This window comes from Neolamprologus multifasciatus, chromosome 12 (assembly GCF_963576455.1).
Source record: "Neolamprologus multifasciatus chromosome 12, fNeoMul1.2, whole genome shotgun sequence".
In the NCBI taxonomy this organism is placed as follows: domain Eukaryota; kingdom Metazoa; phylum Chordata; class Actinopteri; order Cichliformes; family Cichlidae; genus Neolamprologus; species Neolamprologus multifasciatus.
Genome location: NC_140450.1, coordinates 7,873,455 through 7,896,376, shown reverse-complemented (window position 1 = coordinate 7,896,376; position 22,922 = coordinate 7,873,455). Strand labels below are relative to the sequence as shown.

The following is a 22,922-nucleotide window of genomic DNA, read 5'->3' as shown; positions in this document are numbered from 1 at the left end:
TACAAAAATGGATGTGTACATGAGTGGGTTGTGCACATAGAAGAGATGCTAGTAGCACAGATAAAAGGAAAGAAAAGCGAATCTCTTTCCCATGTGTCATAAGTCCGTCTCTTTGAATGAGAGTTAAATCTATCAAGTCAAACTGGAAGAGCTCCGTCTCTCGCTCTCTCACCTCCCCAACGCAACGTCCTCCCTTCCCCTTTGCTCATTCTCCCTCTCTTGCTCTCTCTCTCTCTCACTTTAACTTCCTCTTTGATCTGATTGTTTCTCTCCCTCGCTGGACCAAATCACTCTGCCACCCACACATCATGTCATCACGAAAAGAAGACAAGGACACGTGTGTTTGAGCCGGCCCGCATGACACTTAATGGCTGTTTGCGCATGTCCGTCTGTGAATGTGTGTAGCTTAAGTGTCCCTTCACAGGCACGACAGCAGTCTTCCCGCTAAGCTTATGAATAAATATGATATTAATCCTTAAAATATGGAGGAGGGGATTACTTTGTTTACTACGTGCGTTTCTACGTGCTACCACAGAGTCATGGAGGCATTTTTGCTTGTCCAAAAAGCTTTATGAAAAGGCATAAAAGAGTAAAAAAAAAAAAAAATGAACGGAAGAGGGATAATGTGTAATATTTCTGTGTGTGTGTGGATGTTGGCTGTGTGTGGGTGCATAACTGCCATATGTTCTTTAGGCAATTCATGGAAAATAAGAGATACGTTGGGTATTACAGCTCTATTTTTAGCACAGGCAATCTCAAACCATGCTCTTCCTTCCGTTGCTTTTAAATCTGCTCCAGCAACTTGCCAATATTTCCTCTGTCTTCTCAAAATCCTCATCATGATAAGAGAGAATATGAGTGGGGAAAAAAAGAGGAAAATTTCAGAGAAGCTAAGCAACCAATCTCCCAAAATAGGTCAGTTTGAAAGCACGATGAATTTTCATACAGCCTTTTAAAAGGCTTTTTAGGACTGAGGATTGTGGAGAAGATGCTGCTGAGGATCCCTTTCTCTCACACGCGTGCACACAGCTGGGTCGAGGTTCACTGAGGGGGCTTGAAGACTACTACTGCCCCCTGGTGTTTGCCTCTATGGTAGTGTGTTTTTCTTGGGCGTACATCCAAAGGCTCACCCCTACTGAGCATTTGGAGAGGCAAAAACGTGTGGGTTCAGTCTCCTCATATAGAAATCATCTCACCGAGGCTTCAGTCAAGGTGTGGGTGTTAAACACTGAACGAGAACGGATGAGATGTCCATTTGTTCCCCTTCACACGCCTTCTTTATGTAGTGGAGCCTACATAAACACATGGGAGAAGAAGAAATCGATAAAGATGTGCCAGACTTACCCACAAAATTGGAGCTCTCATAAGCTGCCACCTCACGTTCCGCCTGTGGTTGCATAAGAATAGGGAGGGAATCTCTGACTCATCATCCCAAAATAAGGCAAGCAATTATTCATATTTTAGGATCAAGTGAGTTAATACTGCTGACAAGGCTCTCAGCTCACCTCCAATCGCTCTTCTGTTCAACTCCGTTTAACGAATCTGCCGTATCTCTTAAAACAGCTTCTTCACAATGAAAGATTGGACTTGTGGTTTAAAATCTTCCGTAAAAACTTGTTTTATTCATCATAGAAACTAATTTATTTAACTCATATTCTGAGCCTTTTCTGTACAATAAAATTCTGTATTGCATTGTAAACCATAATTGTGTCCTTTAGCTTTCTGTACAGATTTTATTTCCTGCTCCTTCTCACCCAAAAATAAATAATTAGATCTTGAACATTAGAGAGAAGGAGCATCTGCCAACCACCACAACAGGTCCTTGATATTTTAAGTACCACGTAATAATACTTGCTATCTTGCTAGCTATTTGCTTCGCTGGATTTTTGGTGCATAAGATTTTACAAGACTGGATGTTCTCTGTTTATTAAGAGCATGTTATTAAACCACGCAGGCCTTGGGAACTAACTATAGCTAGTTGGGATTTAAATATGAACATGTTGTGTGCATTTTAGATTATTATTATATGAAAAATGATGCAATGTTTATATGTTTAGAGACTTCTGAGTCCCAGAGTGAGTGAAAACTGTATTTCCTGATTTTAGAATGGGTAATGACACGAAATATTTAGGGAAATAAATGATTTGTGATGTTTCAAGTAATGAGGATAGACAATGGTACACGTTATACACAGAATCAAATATTCTAGGTCTTAAATGTAGATATTATACAGCATCTTTGAAGGCATTTTTGTACCTACCCATATGCTGCCAATCTGGAGCGTTGCTACAAAAAAAGGCAGGTTGCAGAGACTCACAGTAGATTATAATGACAGCATGAAGCTGTTGCTCAAAGCCGCAAGAAACTCCAGCACAAGCCAGATGTTTGCTAATGTCGGTATGCTCACCTGCTCTGCTGTGATAAGAAATCTTTCATTTAGATACATGCAAAGGTTATCGAAATCTGCAAACAATATTTTGCCTTAAGCAATCCTCAACTGTGTTGAAACCCCGCAGCGGCTTTCTGCCAATTCATACAGAATGAAATATTTTACCAAACTTTTAAAATGATTCTTCCTTCATAATCCCCATTCCAGTCTCATGTTCTGAAAGATGCAAGATAAACTGATAAAAATAACTTATTACGCTCTCTGGCAAAACTGAAACATTCATTATCAAAAGATTGATGTTATAGGTCACTTGTCCGACAGTAGCTTTGAAGTTTTTCTTTTTTTTTTCTTCAACGCAACAATATAGTGTCTAAAGGCCACTTGCAGTTCATTCTCAAAGTTTCTGAGTAGTTTGGTGAGTATTTCCCCAAAAGGCTGAAAAACAGAGAGAAATAATTTTAAGGAGACAGAGGTGGCAGGATTACTAAATAAACTGGAGCCGATCTGGCTCTGAGGGTAAAAGATTGGTTTCATCAGTTAAATGTGGGCGATATGTCTTATTTCCCCTGGTATCTAGTCATGCTGACTGGGGCGGGGAGAAGAAATAGCCCCATTTTGGAAATGACTCAGACTCGTAAAGTTCAGTTTAACGTGGCTAACTACTGCTCGCAAAAAGCAACTCGGTGTTATCACCACCGAATCCTAACACCAATCTGGTTGATCGCTGCTTGTCTGCTCACTGCAGAGCTGCAAGATAACCAGTCTATCCCCTGCACTCCTTCTGCTCTCAGCATCACTGGTCATGTAAAGGTTCCTCCTACTGTTTTGGCACTTTAATTTGATCCCCAAACCAAGAGCCACCATGCTGTGTTCGTTTGATAAGATGCTTCTTTCTCTAAAAAGATATAAACATCATCAAATAACCTGCATACATGTATGTGGGGGATTTTATAGGGAATGAAAAATATCTCACTCACTACAAATTATAAAAAGAACTTGGACACAAGTTTGTACACAGTGGGGGGAATAATTCCCTGCTGAATTTGTACATTTGCTCACTTGCAAAAAAATGAACAATCTCTGATATTTTTTATGGTAATTTCATTTTAATAGAGAGAGAAACTATCAGCTAAAAATCCAGAAAAACTACATTAAAGTTAAATTAATTACTGGAATGAAACAAGTATTTGGTCTCGTACAACCCGCAACAAATTTACACTGTGTGCTGGCTTTGTGCCCATGAGACAGATTACAATCAATCAGTTACAGAAACTTCTGATCTCACACCTGTCCTTAGAATTGATTCCTCCCATTCCAACCTCTTCACCACCATAGGCAAGACCAAAGAGCTGTCGAAGGACAACAAAGACAAAGTTGTAGACCTGCACAAAGTTGGAATGGTCTGCAAGACCATCAGCGAGAAAGTGACAACTGTTGGTCCGATTATTCAGAAATGGAAGAAATAACCATTAATGACACTTAGACTGGAGCTTCAAGCAAGAGCTTGCCTCATGGGGTAAGAATGATCATGAGATAGGTGGCAGATCACCCCAAAACTACATGGGAGGAGCTTATTAATGATTGATACGCTGCCTCTCTCCATGAAAACTAAACTAACATAAAAAATAGAAACTGTTCATTTCTTTGTAAGTGAGGAAATGTACAAATTCAGAAGGGGGTCAAATAATTTTTTCAACCAATGTAACAAAATCAAGTTCAGTCCCCTCTAGTGTCTCTAGCCTCAGCAGTTTAGGGAATCAATTATTAACATCACACCACATCTCCTTTTCTTTCTACAAGAGGTCAGAAATCACAAAAGAACAAGAGGCCAGAAAAGTAGAAACATAAATAATTTAAAGATTTGAAATAAAGCAAATGTAATTTTATGTATAATTTGTAATATCAGTGCTTCCTTTAGAATAACGTCATGGCAAAGCAAGAATATTAAACAATGTAACTATCAAAACTTTCCTTTCACAGAGAAAAACTGTAATTGTGTAAAAACTGAGTGAAGCGTAAGAAAGAAATGGTCTACCACATGACATATTCACATATGCAGTTTCTGCTGTATGATTTTTCTATTTTATGCAATACCCCTATCTGTCAATCTAGATTTCAAATAGATTGACAGAACAAAATTCTAATGCAAGCACACACACACACACACACACACACACACACACACACACACACACACAGTATGCCCCCCCGACATCAGGTTCAATCCATCCTGTGATTGGGAATTGTTCTTTTTCTTATTAAAAGAACAGGTGGCCATGAGATAGCAGTCTCATTTTTCACTGCTGCTGCACTCCATGAGTCCAAACTAATGATCAAAACACTGAGCCGCTCCAAATCATCTCTCACCCCACACTGATAGATGTGGGAACTGATGGGAAGAAAAGTGTGGGTGCCTGCAAGTATTTGTGTGAACCCACAGCCGGTACACGATTGCGTGACTTTGTTTCCATATCTGCTTCCACACCTATATGTATATACATAATAGCATGTGCAGTGTAGTAATACCAAGTGTGTTCATCTGTTTGCACGTGTGTGTGTTAGAGGCAATAGTGGGATATCTGTGCTTTCAGGGTAAGTACTGGAATGAGGCTGTGAAGCCAGTGGCTGTGACAGATCACTTGCTCTGCTCCTTTTCCACACTGTTGGTATTCTCTAAGCAGTTTCCTCTTCAACACACACAGAGAGCTTCCCATCTTCCCATTTTTTATGCAGTCGTCGCTCATTCGTGCTGCACCGTGCTTATCACTTACAAAGAGAAACCAGCATACATCTCAAAGGGAGAAGATGAAAGTGGTTTAATAATCTGTAATGTATGGGTGCCTTTCATTGGCACAGAACAAAAGGAGAAAGAGGAGATGGTAGCAACAGTAAACTCAAAGAAATCAAGTCACCCCCTTAACTGCTGACTTTACGGGAGAGAATTTGGAAGCTGCTGTCAGAGCCATTGTGTTTTTAATTCTTCCTGGGCAGCTTTACTCGCCTCCAAATGAGATTACTGAAAACACAAGCCAGTCAGTGATGACAGAGTGACTGAAAGAGAAAAAAATTCATTTCAGTGATGTGTGAGGCGTGCGATATGTTATCTGCATGAATTTTCATCCCCCCCTGTCATAAAAACTGCGATAAAGGCCGACACTCTGCCACACAAATCCACTCAGGAGATGATTTTTTTTTTTTTTTTTTTGTGATTTCAATTTGATAGCGCAGCGATGACACCGATGGAAGCGGGAAGACGCGACGCTTTGGTGTGTGAAATAAAAGTGTTTTCCATGATCCAAATTTGACAGCAGGCAAGACAGAAAAACACAAACTTTCCATTGCTCCCTTCTTTTCAGTGTTTCTGATCATGTGCCCCTTTCTGCCACTCTATATGGGCCAGTGAAATTAGTCATCGAAGGTCCCATCTGTTGTGTTTACGACTCATTTGTTTACTCACTGGTTCACATCAGAGCTTACTGAGGCCAGGGGGGATTCCTTCAGTGTGGGACAAGGTCTGGGCTCTAGGGTCAACTGAGCTCAGTGATTCATCATATTTCTCACTAAGTAGCTGTGATGAACACAGATTCATTTCATTTCCAACTGTGATGAAAAGCAAAGTAGTGGAAAAATGTCACTAAAGAGCCAACGGAACAAAGACGGAACTAACCAACAGTTGGTTGGTCAGGTCAGCCAACGATTTCACTACTCATAGATTTAGATAATTTTCAAGAAAAAACAAACAAGTGCTCATCGTCCGGACGTAGTTTGGTAAAAAATGGTTTGTTGGTGCTTGCTGCCCATGGGGAAATAGCTGTGAGCATGAACATGGGTTGATAGAACAGGTGGTGATGTTAGGTAAGACTGCAATAAATTCACATTATGCAGATGAGCAGTAAAGACAGCAGATGCAGCTGGAGACATTCACAATCAAAAAAAAAAATAAAAATTTGCTGAAACTCAGTGTTGTCCACCAACACTTTTAAATATATGCCAGACTGGGAATTAGCTCTTAGTCTAAGCTGATTTCCCCAGGCTTGCCTATCCATCCCTTCATTCATTTTTATACCCACTTATACTAATTCTGGATAACAGGAACCTCATGCTATCCATATATTTTGCTATGTAATTCAATCTTCATATATCAGTTCTTTGCTATCAGATTTTTTCAATTTCAGGCATAATAGCTAGCTTAAACTATTACACAGAAATAAATGCAAAAGTGTATTGTGTATAGTGTATCGGTACCAAATAATGATTTGTTTTTTGATATCCCAATCAGTTAACCTCCCTCTATATGTAGCTCTAGTTTTTCATGTGTCATTTCCCAGCTTCTCTTGTTCTCACCAGAGTTTTTCAGGCATTATTCTGTGTATCTTTTTTATGGGTTGCAGATGAACAGTTCATTTTGCTTAGGAATGTAACGATATGGAAGTATTTGCATGACATTGAAAACAACAGCTGGTCAAATCTTCTACATTGTTAGGAAATACTCCCTTCAGTGCTTCCCTTGTTGCCTTCCTTATCACTCGACCATCTTTTATGGAAGGAAAAAAGATAATACTGTTCCACAATTCAAAGCACTTTTCATGAAAACTAAAAATCAACTTCACCAGCAAGTCATACAAATCATGTCAATTTTGTTAATAGTGGGGTTTCCATTTTATGCTATTAATAGCTGATATATTTTGAACCTTCAGTGGCAGGTTAACTATGAACATTAAGCTTTTATTATAAAATCTACGAATTACAAACATTAAGCTTCAACAATAAAATCTGCTCAGTATAAAGTTGTTGCCTCATGTGAAAAAATATTCTTAAAAACAGGCTCTGTATAAATATGACCTATATTAAAATGTATGAATATTCAAAGTGAATATAAGGTTTAACATAATTCAGTTAACACTAGTTATGTCTGCAGCGTTGCTGTATTAGTATGCTAATAGTCTTTGGGATTATTATTAATTAGTTTTAGTCTAATTATTACTCCCTTCCCAAAGCTCATGACCATAACTGAGTTCAGGGGTGTAGATTGATTGATAAATTGACATTTTTGCTTTCATGCTAATCTCTCTTTACCAAAATAGACCAGCTCCAGTGCACACCCTATAAGTGGAACATACCCTCTGTTCTCACTCCTTAAACATGGGAAACACAATCCCATGGATGTTGCAAAACCATTCCAATCCAATTCCAAGACAACCCAACAAAATCCAGGGCCTTAAAGAACTAAGGATGAATTTTATCTTCCCCAGGGCCTATAGAGTTGTTTAACTACCTCAATGTCCTCACCTCTAGTGATGGACGCATCATCCCCCTCGACCCTAGGCTCTGCTTCTTCTTGAATGTAAGGCGTGCCAGTGGGAGCTGTAGCTCAGGCGGTGGAGCAGATCACCTATTAATTATAAGGCTGGTGGTTCAATCCCAGTCTACATGCCAAATATCCTTGGGCAAGATACTAACCCTCCACAACCCAGTTGGGTCATTTGAGACAGCAACTTGCTTCCCTAACTAACAAAAACTTAAGAAAACTGTAATTAAACAAAAAGGCAGTCCTACATGCTCCTGTGTAAAACAAACATCACTAGACGGGTAACAAAGTCTGCGGGTTGGGATGGACCGAGGATGAATGGCTGGCCGTCCATGGCGGTGTCATCAAATACGTTGCCAGTCCGCAGGAACCGACATTAAGACAGTCGTAACAGGGGCTGTTTGACTATAGTCTTGATGTTTGTTTTTTTCATTATCCTTTTGCATAAAACATCTGACCTATTATTTATATATTTATTATTAGTAGTATTATTATCATTACTATTGTTCTGTTATCATAATGAATATCTTAAAAAAAAAAAAACACTATCAGCAGCATTTGTTTGTTATGATGACTGACACCTGTGTGTGTGTATGTATCTCAGTAATAAAGTCTTTTGTGGTAGTTTGGTTTGTTTTTGTTTGTTTCACTAGGGGTTATGTACTGAACTATTTATTAAAGGTCGTCTATAGAGCAAATAAGCATACAATGTCAAAGTACATTTGTAAAATGGATGCAGACTATAGAGCATAGCCTATTAAGTATTTTTCAGGAACCATGTGTGAGGTGTTCATTAATTAGGACTAAGCAGCAACGTTTCTGGTTTGTTGTGTTTCTGTAATTACTTAGGATTTTATGCATACCTTCTTGTTAAGCATTGCCAATTATTTTACCAGGAAATGTCAGAGTCTTGCAGAAAGTTAACAGCCCTTCCTCCTTGTTAGACATTTGAGCCAACTTTGTCTCAGATGTTGTTATAAAATATTGACAAGATGTCATGCAGCATTTTCACTGATGCTGAGTTATACTGTGCTTGTCATTCTGACTGGCCATGTAGAAATGATCTTGTGATTATGGTGCAATGTCAGGAAATAGAGTCTATTGTATATTCTTGGAAGTCTTCTTTCTGCACTTTTCTCTATTTCCACTTTATTAAGTAATATTTGTATGGAAGAAGAAAACTATTTAAACACCTTAGCCAACTCATCGGCCTTCAAACTAATTAAGCCTATAAACAGCTAACTTAATTTTACTGTTTCCAGTTCGCCAACTTTTGGCTGAACCAGACAATTAAAATTGTGTAAATGTTAGGTGTCAGGTGTTACGACAAACTGTATGTAAGGATTTTACAAAGATTAAAAAAATTAAAAACTCTTCCTACTTTCTCATTCAGAATGACTTTTTTTACTACTTATAATTTACAATATCGTTTTGCACACTTCCCCCAAAGTTTCCTCTTAATTTTAACATTATCTTAAAATTGAGGATATGATTAGAGATGTCGAAGTTAATGTGCATTGGCCTAGTTATCTATTTTGTGCACTGTGAGCCACTAATCTCTCAGTTTGCTGTCAAAAGATAAAAACAAACCAAAACATAATACTCTTGGATGGCTCAAAGCCACCATAATGTCACTTTATCTATTGGCATACAAATCCTGATTAGAGCTTAAGTGACGCCTAGAATGCGGCAACAATCCAATCTAGCCTTTGTTCTACAGAAAAACAAAACTTTTCAAAGTTACACCCCTGAAAATTGATGTTCTGTATGTCTTTAAACAAAACCTGTCACAGTGCAAGTAGTCATTATTTGAAAAACCCTGGGCTGTTGTGTTCCAAGCCAAGGCCACAGCCAAGACACAAACTTAGGTCCAAAATGGTAGAAACAACAGCCCAAAGAAGCCAGTTATGTATGCCACACATCACATCTTGCATAATACAATGTCAACATTCATTATATAAAGTAAATTAGTCTATGCTGATGTTATTACATTCTTGTGTGCTTTTAATGTAGAGAAAACCGTTGCTGTGCTTAGAGCTTTGTTGACCTAGAACTTGGGTAGAATTTTTCACTTCTTAATGTGTCCTCTGAATCTACTCATGCCAACCAGAAAAACTCCAATACCCTATAAGAAGGGATTTCTTGGCAAATGTATACCCAACGGCACATCTTACATCAAAAGTAGACCTGATTCTTAATTAAACTGGTAGGACACAGCAACAGTGACACCTCTGCGGTGCTCTGCCTCAGTAAAACTGAACAGCCACTAAAGTTTCTTCTGAGTAATGATTAATGCATCCAATTTCTGTGATCTGTATTGAGCGTAGCATCATGGGTAATTAAATGATGGTCTACAGAGCACTGACTGCTCTCATAAAATGACAAGGCCATGATTATCATGAAGCTTGGTTACCCTCTGACTCAAATACTAATTGTGCATCAATAACCAAGCAGAATATGTCACCAAATTAAAACCTCAAACAACTCAAGCTGTACAAACAGTTCAAAGCTATAGCATTTCCATCAAGAACATCAAAAATATGCATGACTTCACATACTTTATATTCACATATTTAGCAATTTCACAAGCATATTTGGTAAGATGCAAATTCAACAAATACAATCTGAGTTAAACATATTTACATGGTCAAAAATCAGAATTGCACAGAGTTGTCTAATGTAATAGATAGTGCTCCAACATGCTAGGAGGTATCTTTGTTGTCAGAGGTCCAGTCTGTCAGACAGACCAGAAAAACAGATATCAATGCCAGATTCAGGGGGCTTTCTGCCTCTTGAGACCAGATTTAGCTTGCTTTATAGACACCCTAAATGGATAAGTGCATGCTGTAGATCAGTCAAGATGGAGAAACAAGACAGAAAGTGCCCACATCAACAAGCCACAAGCAACGAGAAAGAGCCGCAACAATTCCACTATAACAGAGACCCAGATTTAAACGTTCACTTCTCCACCAGCATGGCATCAGTACTCAGGCTATTAACCATAGGAACAGATCAACAATCACAGAGAGGGAAGAAAACTATTAATAGGTAGGAAACTATAACGGAGATACACTTCAGTGATAAAGCCAAGAAAATACCTAATCAACCTTTTAAGACTAATAGGATGAAATTATTGTTGATATTATTGTATTTGCTTTACAGTTACAAAGCTCATCATCAAAAAGATTGATCAAGAATTAAAAACTATATGTTTAACAATTACTTATGAGACTGAGCAGACAGATGGTTAAGAGATCTGGGATTGATCTGAATTAAGTTAAGAGTTGGATTTAAAATTTGGACATGAATTGACCAAAACTGGGGAAACTTTCAGTCTGAGTATAGAACACATACTGTGGGCAAAAATATAACTTCTCCTAGTGAATATAATAACAAAGATGAAGAAGAGAGATGTGCTTTGATGAGGCAGTTATACTTCTTCATGACACATAAACTTGTATTGTTTTAAAAATGTCAGTGCAACCTCAAAAACAAGCGTACAGTACTGAGAAGCACATATACAGTAGATATACATATATAGTTTACTTTGCTAACATTTATATCAAGCATGTTATTCTTATGATTCCCGTTCTCCTTGAAAATAAATAGAGCAATAAAAAAGATGCCCAGCCCAGTCTTGTTGACATTTTAGGAAGTCCTTCTGGAGCAGTAAAGTTGCCCATATGATGGATATTAGAGCTCTACAGACGGTGGGAAAACAAAATGAGAAATGCCTATGGTGGAGAACAGAAGGAGTGAATGGAGTGAAGGTGGATAAAATCCTGCAAGAGCAGAATGCTGAAAAACACTAGTAGGAAAAAGAAAAACTAGTGACCTATGTAAACAGTCCATCAGTAAAAAAAACCCTTCAAAATATAGAGTAAAACAATACGTGCTTAAAAAAGACAGCACAGGCAGCTATGATAATGGACACTAACCAAAGAACCAGATAAAGAAACCTTCAATAATCTTTACTAAATCTTTTGTTCTTTTCAGTACACTGGTTTGTAAAGAAGCTCTCCAGAGGCAAGTCTCCGTTTCAGCTCTTTCCAAAGCAGTTCCCTCTCCTTCTGGGCCCCCTTCATGAAGCCTCGGTTCTCCTGTGCTCTCCGAGACAGGTAGGGCATTACCTCATTCACTGGTCCATAGGGAACATACTTATAGACAGGGAAGCCTGCCTGGCCTGGAGTGAAACAAAAGAAAATGGGATTGATAAATGTAGACAAAAACTATTTCTCTCTGTACTTGTCAATATTATGAAATTCCTTTTCATAAAAAATCATTTTGACTGACTAGTTTAAATGACAGGAGAGTATACTTTTTACAGATTATTTTGGACAAACTCTATAGAACCACAGCATGAGCATCATCTTGATTGGTTTCTCTCACTGAATGTTTGCTACGATCTGTGTAATCAGACAAGACTGCAGTATTTGCACTGACATCCTCAGTTTACAGCATTTCTATTTGAAGATTTCCTCTCGTCTGTCAGTTAGGCTCGCACACTGTGAAACTGCTTTGCCAGGGCTTAACTCTTTAGCTCTGTCGAAATAAATGTTGTTTTAACTAATCCATCCAAAACATTCTAACATGATACAATAAACTCTGTCCTGACAAGCACATCCTGAGTAACAGCATATCTGAAAACGGAATTATAAAAACTAACTAAGGTACATTTGGTGCAGTAAGTGATGGACAAATAATATGGGTCTCAGCTCCAGTCTGCTTTATTTTATGAAACAACTTCTTTATCGTTTCAGGATTCAAAAGCAGTGCTGGCTGCTCCATCCCTCAAGAAAGCAACAAAGAAACACATGCCTGTCTGTTTACATCAATACTGGTCAAGGCCATGTCAGCTTCAGCCTCACATTGACAGACAACTGCCTGCCGCCACTATGTCTAGCTTTGACTGACAAACAAAGCGCTGAGATCCAGAAGGGGCACTTCGTTAAGAGGACTGTTCAATACTGAGGTGTCTTGGCTCATATGTCATGCAGACTGGCTTCTACATGTGCACTCCTTGGGGCCTGTGAGGTACGTGTGAGCAACTTAAAGGTCTTATGACAGAGTTGAAAGCATCACAGGGTGTATGGCCTGTCTGGCTGGCACTGTCAAAATTATTCTTACTATTTATGACAAGACAGACTGGTACCTAGACATTGCATGGTTGTGAATTTCTGCTTCTGTACTTTTCTTACCCAGTGGGAAGCTGATTTGATCACACATGCCCAGTAGCTGACCAAAGTATACCTTGTTTTCTGTGGGAATGAGACCCAGCTCATTCATTCTGATTGAGAGAGGATACAAATATAAGCATGTTTATACAGATGCAATTTTGTATGAAAGAATTATAGTTTTAAGTTTCAAGTTACTGGATACAGCATAATATTTGCCTTGTTAAGGTGTGTTTCACCGTGTCTTCATTGTGGGAAGCCACCATTACATTTGCTTTTCTGTTGAGTGCAATCTCATCCAACACATAGTCCAAACACCTTGCACAAATACATGACACACAACAGGGACAATTTAGGTAGTCATAATAACGGGTTTGTTTGTCTTTCAAGTAGGAATTAGTAACTTCTTTTATATTGTTCACTATAAAATATGCATTTTTATTATATTGTGCTTACACTGTTTCATGGCACATTGAAATAAATCAATTTCATCAGCAGATCACATTTATTGTAAGGTGTGGGACTACTTTTACAAACCTATACTCCATAAAAAATCTCTATAAACATCAAGTATTCACAGTATGTAAACAGAAATCTGGCCCTGTTCATTTGTTTCTCTGTTAGTAAGGCCGTATTAATACACATATTCATAACCACCATCTGCATGTTCTGAATCCACCTCATGTTATACTGTATCCAATTAAGCATCCTGAGTTTTTTCTTCATTGATTACATTATTCCATCAAAATCTTCTCAAACTCATGAGATGAAAGCTTGTTGCCATAAGAACAAGACTGCAGTAACTCCAAATAAAAGACTCTGTCCTCTGTGGTGTTAGCCGGTGCCTAAAAGGCTGACAGTTTAATTCTGTTATTTAAAAAAAAAACTACAGTAAGCAGACTGTTCCTCTCTGAATATGAAAAATGAGAGCTTGGCAAGCAGCAATCAAACTCTACATGTGTAGATTTATGCAGAACAAACAGACCGACAAGCCTTGGCTCTTACCTGTGGTACATCCTATTGGTTGACTCATAGTCAGGGTTAATAGGGTCTTCATATCCAATCTCTTTGGCCCTTTCTCGCTCCTGATACATGTAGGCCCCACGCACCAGCTTGGCAGCAAAGTGCCAACCCTCACGCCGAGACAATTCTACATCCATAGTTACAATGTCATAGGCCTCCTGCAGAACAAAAAGGAGGAGCATCGATTCATGAAAATCAAGTCCTCTAAGTTTAGGTACCAGTTTTAAAACATGTTTTATATACAGTGCTGACTGCATTTCCATGTTTATTACAAGTAGAAATGTCCAATGATATACCCGCTTTATTTTTACAGAAGGATTAGTCGACTTAATCTGGGTTACCTGTCCTATCTACCTTTACATAATAAATAAAAGGACATGTGTAAAAAAACAAAAAAAGAACTATGGAAGACAAACTCTGTAAAACAAAACAACTGTCCAATGTGTATAGCACCACAGCATATCAGCACAATGGCAGGGTGATGATTTGGGCTTGGTTTGCAGCCACAGGACCTGGACACCTTGTATTCTACGTATGCCGAAGGATTTTAGATATGAGCTCATTAGTTAGCTTGGATCCAAAGGACAAAAGAAAATATTTTATAAGAATCAAGGTATTCACCTCTCAATCAACTCGAGACCTGTGCATAAACAAATGCCCACAAGTGAACCAAAGCAACAACCGCATAGTGAAATGTTTAAAAATTCCTCCAAATGATGTGAGAGACTGCAGAAGTCATACAGAAAATAATGACTTCAAGTTTTTCCTGTAGGCGGATCTATAAACTATTGAACTATGAGGAGTATTTGGTTTTTCACAGGATTGCACACAGCTCTGTGAAAGTGTTCTTTTTCATGACTGTAAATGCCAGCAACATAAAAAATAAAACACTCACAATAAACCTTGTAGTTATGTTGTAACCAACAGATAATATTCTAAAAATACAACTATTATGAACCTATTATGAACCTATGCACTTTTGATATCATAATGATAATAATAATGCTGAGAAAAAACACACAAAAAATAAATCACCATATTTCCACCACCATTGTTTTCTCGTCTTTGTCGCGTCACTCTTTCGAGCCCAGCTTGGCTGACTAATAGAAATCTGTTTACATGCTGGCATTTGGACCTGTCACAGCATGTTTTCTTCGATAAAAATTACAACGGCTGTGTCACTGGATCTCATTAATAAAGAGAGAAATCTCCATCTGTTTTGGTTTTATTTGTTTGGGGCTTTTTAGCTATTTTCAACAACTGTTCATTGGATCTATTTCAAACACACTGAATATATTACTAACCTAAAGAAGCACATTGTCAAAACTTGGGGTTTCTTTGTGAGCTGAGAACATGGATTTAATCACTCAGTGACAATAACAATCCTCCCATTCACCACAGAAACATTTTGAATAAGCAAGGCATTAGTAGAAGTTTGCAGCTTTGAAGATCTGTTTTTGTGCCCGCTGTAGGCCCCGACCTTTAGGTAGCATTGATAGGTGTTGAAAATGACAGGCTTTTCTCCGTTGTAGGTCCTCTGCATCTCCAGCGTTAGTCTGCTAATGGCTGGCTGGAAATAGGTTTGCTCTGCATCCACCATCAAACGAACACCACTCTCTAGGGCATGCTGAAACATGAAAGATCTCATTAATTTGGTGTAATATCATCTAATATCCTAGAGTTTCATTAAAATAGTTTTCAAGGTTGAATTAATGAACATTTTTTATTAAATAAATGAAACAAAAGAATCAGTGATTCTTAACACTGTGACATTAAAACACAGTAATAATAATAATCCCCATAATTTTTTTAATTATTATTATAATTATAATTATACCAGTGCAGCTTTTATAGACTATAGTAGCTATATAGCTATGGAAATTATATTGTATTTACAAGATTTACAAATCTCATTTAACCAATACACATAAAACATCTTACTAATCGCATATAGTTGATCTATAGGTGTTTATTCATAGTAGTTTAACAGCAAATTGCCTCTAAGTGTGGGCATGTTCATGTATGGTAATCAGTCCTTGTGGCTGGTATGTAATTACCTTCGCCAAGACATCTACACGCTGTAACATCCGCTTCATTTGTTGCTCCTCCTCTACAGTGAACTTCCCCAGCAGAGGCTCCAGCTTACCTAGCTATGAAAACAACCCAGGAGAGAATCCACTGTGAGATACTAATAAACCAAATATCACACAGCATGACACCTATTAGTCTTCCCACTTTATCCAACCATGAGCTGGCCTGATTTCAAAACCACAGATGTATGCAGTCTAACATGCGCAGATTCTTCACACACAATTGATCCAGGCTTCTTCTTAACCCAGGGTTAAGTAATTCACCCTAGAAATTCCAATGAATGATGCAGAAAATCTGCAGTTAAAGGTTGCAGACTTTTAAGTAAATAAAACTCCAAATGGCTGTTTACTATTTGCAGTGTAATTGAGCTGATTGTGTTCAAGGTCTGGTTATAGTAAAATAACTTGAGATAAGAACATTTAAACTGCAAAAAGCCCTTCATTTTTACTATAGCAGCCAGAGAGCAAATGACCATTTAGTAATGAAATCCTTATTTTAAATGTCATCACAATTAATTACTAGTTTTGCTTCAGTTTTTCCAGTTGCTTCTGAAATGAACATATTACAACAGGGGACAAAAATAACTGGATCAATAACAACAACCTATGGCAGCTACAGTACATTTGAATGACGTGCTTAGAAGTCAGAATTAGCTCAGCAGGTGCAGCTGACACTTAAAACTCTCCTGCCTGCTACAACCTGAAAGCATGCCAAACTTGGAGCAGTATTATCTAAGTCAACTGTAGTCTCCAAGGAGTAATGGTAGAAATATATTTTAAAAGTGTTTTTTTTTTTATTTTGGAAACTGTTTTCTTTAATCTATTGTATCCCAACAAAAGAATCTCTCTCTTTTTCAGGATTCTATGCTACTGACCTCTACATTTGGAACAACAAGCAGATCCGATATCTTTGTTCTGTCATCTATTAGGCTGTTCCAGTCAAGCATGTCAATGCATCTGTCAGGAAAAAGGATGGAAAGTATTACAGGAACAGGGTTTTGGTGAAACTATTACCAGTATCTTTTTGTTACCAGAATCTTTTTTGTTTTTTTGGGGTTTTTTTGTCTTTCTGGCCACTTTGTGGATAATTATGTTTTTAAAGATAAAGTGAAATACATATTTATAGCTACCCCCTTTTTATTATTAATCATTACTTTTATTACTTGCCGAATTTTGTCAGGTTAGCAGAGAGGAAAGTGATGATTATTTCTTCCATTTTTTTAGAAGCAGTAACATATATTAAAGGGATCGTATTTTATAGTATTGAACATTGTATAAAATAAATTATCAAATGCATGAACTGAGAATATCCTCTTTAGTTTAATTTACTTTATGAAATTAGTATTAGTTTAGAATTTCCATACCATTTTTTTCATAAATTACTTCTTCTGCAAAACTAATGAAATATTTCTCTGTGTGCAACACGTCTTTTATAACTATTTGAGACGTCCTCGCTTACCCTGTCGAGTCCTCTTTCCTTCCTGTAAACCAGCCATAGAAGTCACCATTTGCGCCCAGTTTGGTCATGAACTCCTATGAGAATACAGAGATTTAAAGTTCTGCACAACACACACTAACAACATGTCTTGCATTATCCCAGTTGTGCATTTATGGAAATGTAAAACCTGACATGTTTAGCACATATTACACAAGTATCACCATAATTCATCAATGCGAAAAACATGGAAAAAGAAAAAGAAAAATTATTACCTGCAGTTGTGTAAGCTCCAGCCTCTGCTCTAAGGCCTCCAAGCCATCTTTACCCTGCTGTGACGCTAGGAAGGTGAAAAACCGCCGCCATTTCACCAGCACCTCTGAGAACTGGAGCTTTTGTAGAGAAAAAAGTAGTGTCATTCAGCAAGACTAAAAGCTTACACTGACTTTTTCATCGCTCTTTAGTGCCTACCAGAAACTGAGGTCGTCCTAGTGCAGTCATTTTGATGGCAGAAAAACCATCCATTGAACTCCCACCTACAAGTGGCAAATACCATTAAAATAAATGAAATGACAAAAAGCTAAAGATAACAGTGTGATGGTACGATAGAATGATGTCTGGTGTCATAGACTACAACTTCAATGCAAACACAGACAAGTGTGGCTTCTCCTGTGTTTGCCTACCAGACGCTTTGATGCATTTGATAAAGGTTTCCATATGTTGGTCACATTTGGCCTCGTCAGCATAGAAATATGTGCGGGCTCCGGTCACTCCCCCACGGCGGTCGCCGAATTGTTTGTGCGCTTGATATTTTCTCTCTCTGTGGTCCTTGCCTGTGAGTGAAAAACACATTTGCATATCATTACTTTTGATTACATCTCACAGTACAGTTTGTCCACAAATGAGGGGAAAAAATAAGGCAGCTTACCTATGTTCTCTTTCTCTGCAGCAGACACACATGAGCTAAAACAGAAGTTATATGAAAGGATAAAAGATCACGGTCATGAATTTAGGCAACTTCAAAAATGTGAAAACTTGCACTTTTTTCTGTGAACATTGTGGTCTTGTGGCAGTGGCATGCTCGAGGCTGCAATTGTGTTTACTTATGCTTTGCTGAATTGCTGCTGCTCACCCTCTGCAGAGGGGAGTTGCAGCATCACTCCACACTTGACCTATTCCCCCCTCATCATAAGGCACAGGGGAGCTCATGTAACCAAACAGATGACTAAACAGTAAGCATCCTGGACATCAGAGACATCAAGAGGCTTCAAAGCCAGGAAAACTAAAGGGAGCCATATTCTTTTAACTTTGCTAAAAAGAGTGCCTGTCAAAAGCAAGCAAAATCTACAATGGAGTCCATCTGACATGGTCTAAAAGTGTACTATTTTAAATGTTGTTTTTTTTCTTTTGTCCATCCCTTGCTTGATAGTGTTTTATATACAATCTGCTTATGCTTAAAAATAAGAGAGACATTTACTATTTCCTAGACATTTTTTTGGTATCGTTTAGATACTATTGATTGATTTTCAGCCCTAAAAAATAAGACGCCAAATCAGAAAATTAAATTGAATTAAACAGCTTCAGTGGACAGTGTCGGTGTCAAATAACATTTGTGTTACGCTCTCTGTGTCACATTTGGGATACATTTTATCGCCAGCACAAAACACTGGCACGCAGCTGCTTTAAAAAGCATGCAAGCCTTCAAAAGCGTGCATTTGTCAAATCTAAAGTGTAAAACTGGGAATGTATTTTTAGTATAGATGGTCTACACATCTAAAGGCTGTCACTGTAAATATCATGCGTTCAACATCAAGCCAGGATTTGCTTCTGTTCCTTATACAGTATCTTCCTTCTTTTGGAAGAAACTGACTAATGTTGTTGCTATCTTGACATATGACTGGAGAGCTTGTCAAACCTGCTGTCTCAGATCAAGCTGGCTTAATGTGCCTTGTCCTACAGTCTCAATGTTTGAAGGTGTATGTTTGGCAAACAATATCTTTCTAGGCTCAGATTTGATACCTCGCTTGATGTTTCTAAGCAGGCATCCCCCAACACAAAGGATATCAAAGCTGTGCCGTGACATCTTGTTACTAGTGATGAGGTCTAAAAAAATATATGCAGTTAAAATAAAAGGGAGTTTATAGCAAAGAGCTTACCTAGAAGTTTTATCACTTTACAGAATGTGATAGGATGACAAAAAAATATGTCTGGCTCAAGATATTATCACTGTCAGCTGTCACTCTATGTAAACAGACTTAACCATAAGATACCTGACTAGAGGTAGCCCCATTTATTCATCACATCTGAGCTTTATAAAACTAGAGATATTCTGAGAGTTAGAAAAGGTCAGTCGTTTTTCCTCAATATGAACTTTTTTGCTAAGTATATCTGACAAGTACATTTGTCATTTTTACTTCAAAGAAAAAGGAATCAAAATATTCCCTTTTCTCTACTGATTTGTCTCTGGAACATCTCCAAAGGGGACCAAAATGGCACTCATGAATTACTCATAATGCATGAATGCCCAAAGCTGAAACTAAAGTAAAAGTCCTGCTATTGCCCACAGAGATACTGCTTGCATAAGGTTTGCACATCACTTAGGAATCCCGTCACATGGGCTGCGCGAGGCAATACCTAGCAAGTGAGAAATTCTCTTCAGCCAGCCAATTCCACACTAGAAAGCCACAAGTATGCCAACAATTCATGGTGTAATGAAGATCGACCGCCTGGCTGCAATGAAAACACATCTATATTTGGTATTAAACTACAAGAAAATGCAAAAAATGTGCTTTTGCTTTATGTTGTTTTGTTTTTTTAATCTGTAATATGTGGAATACAGACAAGCATAGCCTGAATTCAATGTGTCTTTGACAGTAATTGCATGCAATTTTGGGCCTGAACCAATTGTGAAATTCGAGGTCAATACTGATATGTTAAAAAAAAAAAAAAAAAACAGTATAGATGATTTTTTTTTTTGTATTCCCCATTTTGTGCAACTGGGGAAAAAGATCATTATCAAGAAATACATGTTTTGAGTTATTTGCTCCTTCCCCACATTATAGCTGTTCTCACAAATGAATTCCAGGTTAAGTTAAGTCAGGGCACTGTCCACAATTGCCCTGCATCCTGTACAGCATAACAGGAGATAATACCAATCAGAAGTGTTCATAAAACTGAAATTACTCACTTTGGTTTAGGTGAGAGCTGCTACATGGGTAAGCAATTATCTGTTCTATTCTCAGATGGGTGCATTAGACATTACACTGACATTTTACCAGGACGCTGGCAGGGTAAAAACTGTTAAATGTGCAATTCAGCTGCGTCAACCACTTGTTTTCTCACATACAGCTCCACTGGGTCGTTTCGATAAACGTTCAGGGCTGCAGTACAGGTGTGAAAACAAACAAATTAGGGACAAGGGATCCAAGAAATCAAGACTAGAATATTATTAGGACACAGCAAATAGCCACTGCAATAGTTGAAAGGTCATTTAAAATTAATAAGCTGATGGCAGTCGGCAAAGCAAATACTGCCTAATATATTGGTACATCACTGTGTAATACCTTTGACCTTATCCAACCAGATGTTGGGTGAGGTGTGGGGGGGCTGGAGCCTATTCCAGCTGACACTGCGCAGGAAGCAAAGAACAGTCTGGACAGGGCACCAGTCTATTACCCATGCTAACACATTCTAAACCTTCAACCAATTTAGAATTACACATTCATCTCTGGTGCATGTCCTTGGACAGTGGAAAAAAAACCTGAGCCCAAAGATGTGCACGTTAGGCAACAAGCATGTCAAAACCCAAAACCTTCCTTCTGCGAGGCAACAATGGTTATCACTGTAACGGGATTGAGTCTATTGTATTATTAAGTAAAGCAATAGAATTTTCATACTCCATTTCTTTCCGCTCCGCTTCCTCCTGACTGATGTCTTCCTCAACACTATAGTCCAGGACAGAGCCGACGCCGAAGGAGTGGTTCTTCTGAATCAGTGGCTTGATGTCATTGTGGTCCTCACCAGCCACAAACTGACCATAAAATGTCATCTTCATGAACTGGTCAAAGGTTTTCTGGCCTAGAATCTTCTTAGCTAGATCCATTACCTGGGCAAAAAGGGAAGGACATTACATACATTACATTTCTGATTAGTAATTCTAATATGTTTTGGGCTTTCATCATGTCTTTTACATTGTCCCCATTGATTATGTAAATATGTCATAAGTGTGCCATGCTGGATGTGTTTTAATGCACTCTACTTCCATGTATATAACACATTTTCTTAAAAGTCTTAGATGAATGGAAAATGCCCTGATAGATTTATACAGCAGCATGTATGCTAACAGTACACTACAATAACAGGACAGCTGAGGTTATGTAACATGGACTGGATAGTTGAAAAACAGGTTGTAACTTGAGAGGTGTGCATTGCATTTAAGGGTGGAGCGGAAACTGTTAGGCCTGTCTACATTACTTTACATACAGCCTATGGTTCAGATTTGATCAGCTAACAGAACTTTTGTTTACATTCAACGCTACTTATGGCTGACATAAATGGGAATATTCCCATATTGTTTGAAAGGAAATTGTCAACATCACTGTCAATGCTATATCTATTAGTAAAAAATAACATAGTAGCAATTAAATTGTATTATATAGTATATAATATAATATTGTATTAAACTATACAATTTATCGTCCAGTGACTTGCTTACACCTGTTTTCTTTGATTGTGACATCTCATTTGCTTGTTATGCGAACGTTTCACATAGAATTCAGTATTTATGCTCAACTTTATTTTTTAAAAAAAACTGTAATTAGAAAGTGATCTGAACACCTAAAGGCACATTAACAAACAGACTTTGTGTTAAATTGCCGGGCTGCGCGGTGAGATAGCGTCTCATTACCTCTTTGTTCTTATCAACCAGGAAGTCATATGAACAAAGTTTGAAAACCACCAAACTTCTGAGCAGCTCTAATGAGTCTTTGCTCTTGTAAGCCTCCCGGGTCTGCTCAAAGTCTACGGAGATCTCATTAGCAGCAGCGGCGGCGGTGCCTTCTCTCCTTCTCCCTCCTCTCCCAGACAGTCCGGGACACTCTGACCCGCCGCGGCTTCTGACACCGTCATGCTCCGTCTGGGCCGTCGAACTGGAGGTCACGGTGCAACGTACTGCTCGGTTTAAGACTAACCGTTTAAAGTGGATGTCCGCCCTCGCCCGTTTGAGGGCTAGCACGGTTTTGACGTAAAACATCAGTGGATAGCTGTCCCGGGTATCAGCGCTGAGGTGAAGCTAGCACACCAATAGTGTTTGCTAGCTGCGCGTGCCCCACCGTAAACAAACTCGGGCCAAAACGGGCACATTTTTATCACTTGGTTGGTGGATTGAAGCGGTGACGCACTCACGGCTTCCTTCCCGAAGTTTCCCGCATCTCTCTACCAGCGCGTTTTTTTTTTTCTTTTTTTTTGTGAGCACGTTGCGTCGTTGTGGGTATTTTTTAATTAG

The 22,922-nt window shown here is 38.3% G+C and overlaps 1 protein-coding gene across 1 annotated transcript; it reads right to left on the bottom strand.

Moving 5' to 3' along the window:
• Window positions 1–10,238: 10,238 nt before the first annotated feature.
• prodhb (proline dehydrogenase (oxidase) 1b) lies at window positions 10,239–22,857 on the bottom strand. The gene is made up of 14 exons (XM_085180247.1): window positions 22,326–22,857; window positions 21,316–21,524; window positions 18,348–18,382; window positions 18,103–18,252; window positions 17,891–17,955; window positions 17,695–17,811; window positions 17,444–17,517; window positions 16,860–16,941; window positions 15,952–16,044; window positions 15,375–15,521; window positions 13,877–14,052; window positions 13,091–13,189; window positions 12,896–12,984; window positions 10,239–11,880 (listed from the first exon to the last, which is right to left on the bottom strand). Exons 1-14 carry the CDS (start codon window positions 22,668–22,670, stop codon window positions 11,690–11,692), a joined length of 1,872 nt encoding a protein of 623 aa, XP_085036373.1. The 5' UTR covers window positions 22,671–22,857; the 3' UTR covers window positions 10,239–11,689.
• Between the last annotated feature and the right edge of the window lie 65 nt (window positions 22,858–22,922).